The sequence below is a fragment of the Agrilus planipennis genome, unplaced genomic scaffold (genome assembly GCF_000699045.2).
Source record: "Agrilus planipennis isolate EAB-ADULT unplaced genomic scaffold, Apla_2.0 scaffold26, whole genome shotgun sequence".
Lineage (NCBI taxonomy): Eukaryota > Metazoa > Arthropoda > Insecta > Coleoptera > Buprestidae > Agrilus > Agrilus planipennis.
Genome location: NW_020439469.1, coordinates 1,055,860 through 1,064,364, shown reverse-complemented (window position 1 = coordinate 1,064,364; position 8,505 = coordinate 1,055,860). Strand labels below are relative to the sequence as shown.

The 8,505-nt window shown below is 32.5% G+C and overlaps 1 protein-coding gene across 1 annotated transcript in view; it reads left to right on the top strand.

Moving 5' to 3' along the window:
* LOC108739941 overlaps window positions 1–8,505 on the top strand; it is a 30,032-nt gene that overhangs the window by 19,248 nt on the left and 2,279 nt on the right. The window contains exon 3 of the mRNA XM_018474070.1: window positions 7,761–8,407. Coding sequence (XP_018329572.1) covers window positions 7,761–8,407 — 647 coding nt within the window. The remainder of the gene's footprint in view (window positions 1–7,760; window positions 8,408–8,505) is intronic.

Here is an 8,505-nt window from a genome sequence, read left to right as displayed (position 1 = left end):
AAATTAGTTATATGGTCGCCAATGATCTTTGACACATATTTACGACATCAACGCCAACAAAGCCGTTGGTAAAACCTAGTACTTTATAGTTAAATTGTAGTAGTACAACCTTCCAAATTCGACCACTTGTGTTACTTTACTTTAGCCAAGCGAAAAAAAGTGGCTGGCTAGTATCCTAGCACTGAAGCACTGAATTTCAGTCAATGATATCACTAGAACTAAAATCACCCTGTCCTTTTAGTCGTAAGGAGAGTTACACAATAAACTTTTTAATTTTTCTCAACACGTGTACCTTTTCTTTGAAACCATTTACGATATATTACACGCACACACTGTACTTGCGAAATGCACGGCTGCGAGAGCTCGAACTTTTTAGCGAGCGCTAGCAGTGTGACCAGTCGTCCCGCACTCTTACTTATCCAGTGTTGAAACCATTTCATTTTGACATGTTATTTCGCACATGGTTTTTCTGTATTACATTAAAAGTATTCTTTTGTATTCTAACCGAGGATAGCATTACGCTAAAATAGCTGAAAAACTAAAAAAAGCGTCAGTCAAAACTGACCACATTAGAAGTGAAGCTTTGTATGGTGTTTAATGAATATGAACTAATACTAATCACTAATAATGTAGCATTCTTAAATTGAAAAAATAATAAAAAACTACTAATTTTATAATAAGTATTACTTTTGAATAAATTAAAATAGCACATATTTCATTCATAAAACTTGTGAATAAATTTTTTAATTTCATAAATAAAAACCGTTAGCAGAAATTGAGCCCTTGCCAGCCACGTGCAAAGCACATCGCGTTCTCCACTAGACCACACACCGTCTTACCGTTTGAGGGTAAACTAAACATATTTATTAAAGTTGCTTCATAAAATATTTCCGTCTCTCTGATCCATAGTCACTGCAATTAGAATTAAGAAATCTTAAGGCCATTTGCTTGCGTCGTCCGAACTAATATTAAATTCCAACTCCTTTTCTAGTTCCCCATTTGATATCAGGAATGCTTCTAATTTAGAAATTCTTTTTGTCCTAACCTGAAATTCTTTGTGCACTACTCTGCATGTCTTTACTGAAGAAGATATTATTAACATCAAAATGCTCCCGTACCATTAACCTTTTAAAGCAAGAAGTAATATTTGTTCTAACCTGAAATTCTTTGTACACCACTCTGCATGTCTTTACTGAAGAAGATATTATTAACATCAAAATGCTCCCGTACCATTAACCTTTTAAAGCAAGAAGTAATATTTGTTTCTACTTTACTATAGATTCTAAAACAGAAAAAGTCAAATTTTAGTTACCTTTAGTTATTTTATTTTTTAGTACGCATTTCAATTAACCAAAACTCACAATTTAACATTAAATTAGGTTATTGGGTAGTACATCAAAAATGTTAACTGTTCATACATGCCCATTCGCCATGTTGCTACCTAAAGAGATCTTTAATTACTAATGTAGATTACCCACTACAAATTATATTTATTAGTATTATATAACAAGAAATATATTGTAGATATTGTATCTACGAAATTATGTTTATCTGCCCAAAACTTAAAGTTACAAGGCAATAAATTTCTGTTTGTTAACTTTAATATACCAATTAGCTTTATCTCGTAAACATATCACTCATTTTTATTTCTCAATCGACTGTAAAAGTGAAATGGAATTAAGTAGGTTTTGTACACCTTCATTATGTTTGACATTTTTGAAGGATTTCTATTATGAAAAACGCATAATTCTCTTAATTATTAACTTAGTTGCTCGTTTGTGGCAATCGAAACGAAATTGTGTAATAAATATTGCTGGTTAGTTTTACCAAATATCCTTATTAATTTGCCAGATAGGTAGATACATATGTGTATAGGTTGGTGAGCTTTCTTTTTTGTTTAATTAAATGCTTTATTTATTTCATTAGGTAATGATTTTTTAGTTCTTTATTCCTATACCATAATTTTATTAAATCACATAAAGTTTCTGTAACGCAGCATAAAATTGTCCTAGAAGATGACTATTGATTTTGATTTAGGCCACTCGGTTACATCTTTCATAAAAGCTGCGCTCGGTACGTATCAACAGTACATACTCAAAAGATGCCGATACATTAAGGAGATTCAGTAGTACAAGCGCCGCAGAGTAACAACATGCCTATCGGTTCTAGATATCATGAGTTTAATGGTTGGAACAGGGGTTTGAAATTTTGTAGTAAGATAGATAAAGATTTGTTCTAAAGCTTGTCGAAGGCCATTTTTAATTTTTTTAATTTCTACTGAGAATACGTGTCCTACAGAAAGCATCAACTTTAAGCACTTGTAAAAGCTTTTAATGACGATATTAGTGAAAACCAAAAACGTATCGAGTTAGTGTAAACCTTTGTCTGTAACCATACAAAAAATCAGATATTTATCTTGCAGCGTTAAATCACAATGTTTATAATAGAAACCCAAGTTTTCGGAAAAATTCACACTAGGTACGAGCGGTCTATTGCGGTCAATCCCCTTAATAAATGACACCGAATCCTTTCCTGTTTACTCTGTTACATCTTTCATAAAAGCTGCCTTGGTACGTATCAACAGTACATACTCAAAAGATGCCGATACATTAAGGAGATTCAGTAGTACAAGCGCCGTAGAGTAACAACATGCCTATCGGTTCTAGATATCATGAGTTTAATGGTTGGAACAGGGGTTTGAAATTTTGTAGTAAGATAGATAAAGATTTGTTCTAAAGCTTGTCGAAGGCCATTTTTAATTTTTTTAATTTCTACTGAGAATACGTGTCCTACAGAAAGCATCAACTTTAAGCACTTGTAAAAGCTTTTAATGACGATATTATTGAAAACCAAAAACGTATCGAGTTAGTGTAAACCTTTGTCNGATAAATTAGTTTTATATGATCGTCGATGATCTTTCACACATATTTACGACATCAACGCAAACGAAGCTGTCGCTAAAACCTAGTAATTTATAATTTAATTGTAGCAGTATCACCTGTAGTCAAAATTCGGCCACTAGTGTCACTTTACATTCTAGCACTGAAGCACTGAATTTTAGTAATTGATATCACTAGAACTAAAATCACCCTGTACTTTTAGTCATAAGGAGAGTTACACAATAAACTTTTTTATTTTTTTCAACACGTGTATCTTTTCTTTGAAACCATTATACGCACACACTATACTTGCGAAATGCTTGGCTGCAAGAGCTCGAACTTTTTAGCGAGCGTTAGCAGTGTGACCAGTCGTCCCGCACTCTTACTTATCCGATGTTGAAACCATTTCATTTTGCCATGTTATTTTACATACAGTTTTTTCTGCATTACATGAAAAGTATTCTTTTGTATTCTAACCGAAGGTACCATTACGCTAATATAGCTAAAAACCCAAAAATAGGTATCAGTCAAAACTGACTACATTAGAAGTGAAGCTTTGTATGGTGTTTAATGAATTTCACTAATACTAATCACTAATGTCATTCTTAAGTTGAAAAAATAATAAAACGTCGCGCTCTTCACTAGACCACACACTGCCTTACCGCTTGAGGATAAACTAAACATATTAAAGTTGCTTCATATAATATTTCCGTCTCTCTGATCCATAGTCACCGCAATTATTAAGAAATCTTAAGACCATTTGCTTACGTCGTCCCAATTATATGAATTTCACGTTTTTCTACAAAGAGTAAAAAGTCTTCTTTTTCTAATACTTGTACATGTTTTCCAACTTATATTAAATTCCAACTCCTTTTCTAGCTCCCCATCTGACATCAGGAATGCTTCTAATTTAGAAATTCTTTTTGTCCTAACCTGAAATTCTTTGTACACCACTGTACATGTCTTTGCTGAAGAAAATATTATTAACATCAAAATGCTCCAGTACCATTAACCTTTTAAAGCAATAAGTAATATTTGTTTCTACTTTACTATAGATTCTAAAACAGAAAAAATTAAATTTTAGTTACCTTTAGTTATTTTATTTTTTAGTACGCATTTCAATTAACCAAAACTCACAATTTAACATTAAATTAGGTTATTGGGTAGTACATCAAAAATGTTAACTGTTCATACATGCCCATTCGCCATGTTGCTACCTAAAGAGATCTTTAATTACTAATGTAGATTACCCACTACAAATTATATTTATTAGTATTATATAACAAGAAATATATTGTAGATATTGTATCTACGAAATTATGTTTATCTGCCCAAAATTTAAAGTTACAAGGCAATAAATTTCTGTTTGTTAACTTTAATATACCAATTAGCTTTATCTCGTAAACATATCACTCATTTTTATTTCTCAATCGACTGTAAAAGTGAAATGGAATTAAGTAGGTTTTGTACACCTTCATTATGTTTGACATTTCTATTATGAAAAACGCATAATTCTCTTAATTATTAACTTAGTTGCTCGTTTGTGGCAATCGAAACGAAATTGTGTAATAAATATTGCTGGTTAGTTTTACCAAATATCCTTATTAATTTGCCAGATAGGTAGATACATATGTGTATAGGTTGGTGAGCTTTCTTTTTTGTTTAATTAAATGCTTTATTTATTTCATTAGGTAATGATTTTTTAGTTCTTTATTCCTATACCATAATTTTATTAAATCACATACAGTTTCTGTAACACAGCATAAAATTGCCCTAGAAGACGACTATTGATGCCAATTTTGAACTAGTACTTAAAAGATGCCGATACGTTGAAAAATAACACCGAATCCTTTTCTGTTTACTCTGTTACATCTTTCATAAAAGCTGCCTCGGTACGTACCAACTGTACATACTCAAGAGATGCCGATACATTAAGGGGATTCAGTAGTACACGCGCCGTAGAGTAAAAACATGCTTATCGGTTCTAATTATCATGAGTTTAATATTTGGAACAGGGGTTTGAAATTTTGTAGTAAGATAGATAAAGCTTTGCTTTAAAGCTTGTCGAAGGCCATTTTTAATTTTTTTAATTTCTACTGAGAATACGTGTCCTACAAAAAGCATCAACTTTAAGCACTTGTAAAAGCTTTTAATGACGATATTATTGAAAAAAAGAACGTATCGAGTTAGTGTGAATCTTTGTCTGTTACCATACACAAAATCAGATATTTATCTTGCAGCGTTAAATCACAATATTTAGAATAGAAACCCATGTTTTCGGAAAAATTCACGCTAGGTACGAGCGGTCGATTGCGATCAATCCCCTTAATAAACGACAGTGAATCCTTTTCTGTTTACCGATTGCATCCGCGAATAATGAAATTTTTAACCGCGAATACAAGAACTGGGTTGCAATTTTTTAACCGGCGAATAAAGAAACCGTGAATAAGGAAGTTTTACTGTAGGAACCTAAAAATAATATCAGTCTTTAGTTCTGTGTTCACTGAACTCTCGCAGGTCTACCTAGATAATTCCTAATTTCAATAAAACAACAGGAAAACGTATATCGTAACTTAATAGGATGTGCTAAAACTGCTAGAAAAATTAAAATTAATCGAGAACAGGATTTTCAGACATCCCCGAAAACGAATATTTCCGACAAAAACTGATAATTTTTTGTAACTGTGAATCCAATGCAGCGAGCTTTGATATAAATATCTTTTATAGAAAAGAATTTTTAAGCCCTTAAGATAAAATTACAAACTTTTTGGTGTAGAACATTTGAATTCAATATCAAATATTCTTACAAACATTTAAGACAAAAAAAAAGACAAATGAAAATACCGAAAAATTGATTCTACTGTATCCACCTGATTACAAGTTCTAAGAGCTTACGCGGTTAGAGACATTAGTTGATATATGCTCTTCTATGCAAGGCATCATGAATTTAGCTGCTAAATATAAAACAGATATTGGGGAAGCTTTTTGTCTTTGTCAGTTAATATTACAGCGAGCTTTTCGGTTTTTTAGTCTACTTGAAAAAGTTAAAAATTCGACCAAGTCCATCATTAAAAAGGAGAGGATTGTTGCCCTAACGATAATAAAAAGAAGACCTTTGCGATGTACTTGATCTATACAATTTGTTTTCGGGTTCTGTTAAAAATGGTTTCAAGTTACATGATTTTTATATAAACTAATATTACTATCGTAAAGTCTTGTAGCTGACAAAACTGTCTGACAATAAGTATTGCCTTCTATTGAAATGAAAGCAGACTGTAAAAAGTTAATGTGATAATTAATTTTCGAACTTTCACCCACTACAAACTACCTCAAGTTAACGAAGGAAAATTTTTGTATTCCGGTTGTCACACCCTCCGCCGGGAATCGAACCTGGGACCTTTGGGTTTACGCCCACCAATGCCCTGACCGCTGAGCAACGAGAGATGAGATGTTCTTATATTTCGTTGTCAAAGGTCTCGGGTTCGATTCCCGGCGAGGGTGTGACAACAGCAACAAATTTTCCCTCATTAACTTGAGGTAGTCTGTAGTGGATAAAAATTCGAAAATGAAATTTCTCATTAATTTTTCATATTAACCACTGTTAAAAATTAATTATGTCAAACTGTAAAAAATTGTTTTGAGAAGCTGCTTTTTTGAGCAACCTAATGTTAATGTTTATACATGCATTAATGCGTTATACATGTTATTTAATACATTGTTCTGTAGCTTGTGGCTGTAAATATGTCCCCCACCACTGGTAGACTGTAAAAAATTGGTTTTTTTCTATCNTAATGCGTTAATCATGTTATTTAATACACTGTTATGTAACTTGTGGTTGTAAATATGTCCCTCACCGCTGGTATACTCTAAAAAATTGTTTTCTGTTTTCTATCGCTATCTGACAGTCTAAATGGCACCTACTATCTTGTATACATAAAAATATGTTTGAAAAATTTGATAGTAGATTTTTGGATGAAATCAATCTGCTCATCATTTTGGTGTAAGTAAATAACTATATTTTACCTAGTAGGCAGATATTATACTTATTTTGATATTAAAAATTTACTTTACTAATTGAATCTGTACAAAAGCATTAAATATTTTGGCTAAAAAAATTAAGCTAACTCCAAACTGAAAATACATTATGACTATTTTTAAGTTAGGGTCTTACTTGTTCTAATAAAGTAATGTTGCAATAATATGCTTGCAACGTTCACCTAAACCTGCTTTCCATGAAATCCTACAAATGGCGCGGTAAGCGCCATCTGTAGTACAATGCTACATTTAGTGGAATTCATTATGCTCAACAAGGTCTATTTAAATATATGGATATCTACTAGCTGAACTGAATCCACGGCATAGCTCACCACTACGTGATAGGCGCGTTACCAAAATCGAATTTCTTTGTTCTTCTTCTTTACCATAATGTTCTTTTTCAGACTTTTTTCCTAATTTTATGGTATGACAGGCATTAAAACAAACGCTCCCCTTCAAGAAAACTTCTTTTTTTATTATTTTTGTAAGTCCAATCGCATTATTGTGCTGATACTTATCATTTTATCGATTTTAAAGAATTCATAATTTCACTGTATATTGTAGGGACTATATATTATACCACTCGCCGCCATGCTTTTTAAGCCCCGCCCATTTGACGGATCCCAATTATCTACTGAATCTATTTTATTTTCTGACGATGTAACGTATGTCAAACAAAAATTATAAAATCGAACTAAGTTAGCTATTGTTTTCGAAACTAACACTCGTTGAGATACTCACTAATAAAACAATACACCTAGAAGCATTTTGCTTTTATATTTCAAAGTTTGGAGGCAAGCAAATGCTAGAATTAATCAATTTAGATGAAATTTTTACTTTTTACAGATTACCAGTGGAGAAAAATGGCTTGAAAAATGGAGTGAAAGTTTCAAACACTTTGATGGATCTGGAAAACTTCCCTTTACTGCTAAGCCAGGATTAGCAGCGGGAGAGATCGATGCCAAGTCCGTAATTCCAGCGGATAGTCAATCTGAAATAGATCGTAAAGGGTCAATACTTCGTGAAATACAGGAGGGAAGGGAAGAAAAAAACCTAGACGATGAAAACGCTTTATCAAGTTTATTAAAACTTATGGAAAGAATTCAGGATCAAATCAGTTTTGAAAAGCAAATATCTGCAATTTCAAGTAAACGAACAAATGACACAAAAGCGTCGAATGACTCGTCGAACATTAAAAAGGAAGATCATAAAAATGAAACCAAGAAGGGTGATTTAATAAAGCAAACCGCACGCAGGATAGCATCTACTATTCAAAATGCTTCTGTAGTTGCTTCTGCTGTAGCAAATTTTCCTGGTAGCTGGACTAAGCTTATCGATTTGAAACCTACTACTGCTGCTAGAGCTAGATCGGAAAAAGAAAGAAGGCCGGAAAAAGAAAAAAAGCCAGAAAGAGAAAAAAGGCCAGAAAGAGAAAAACGGCCAGAAAGAGAAAATAGACCAGAAAGAGAAAATAAGCCAGAAAAAGAAAATAGGCCAGAAAGAGAAAATAGGCCAGAAAGAGAAAATAGGCCAGAAAAAGAAAATAGACCAGAAAGAGAAAATAGGCCAGAAAGAGAAAATAGGCCAGAAA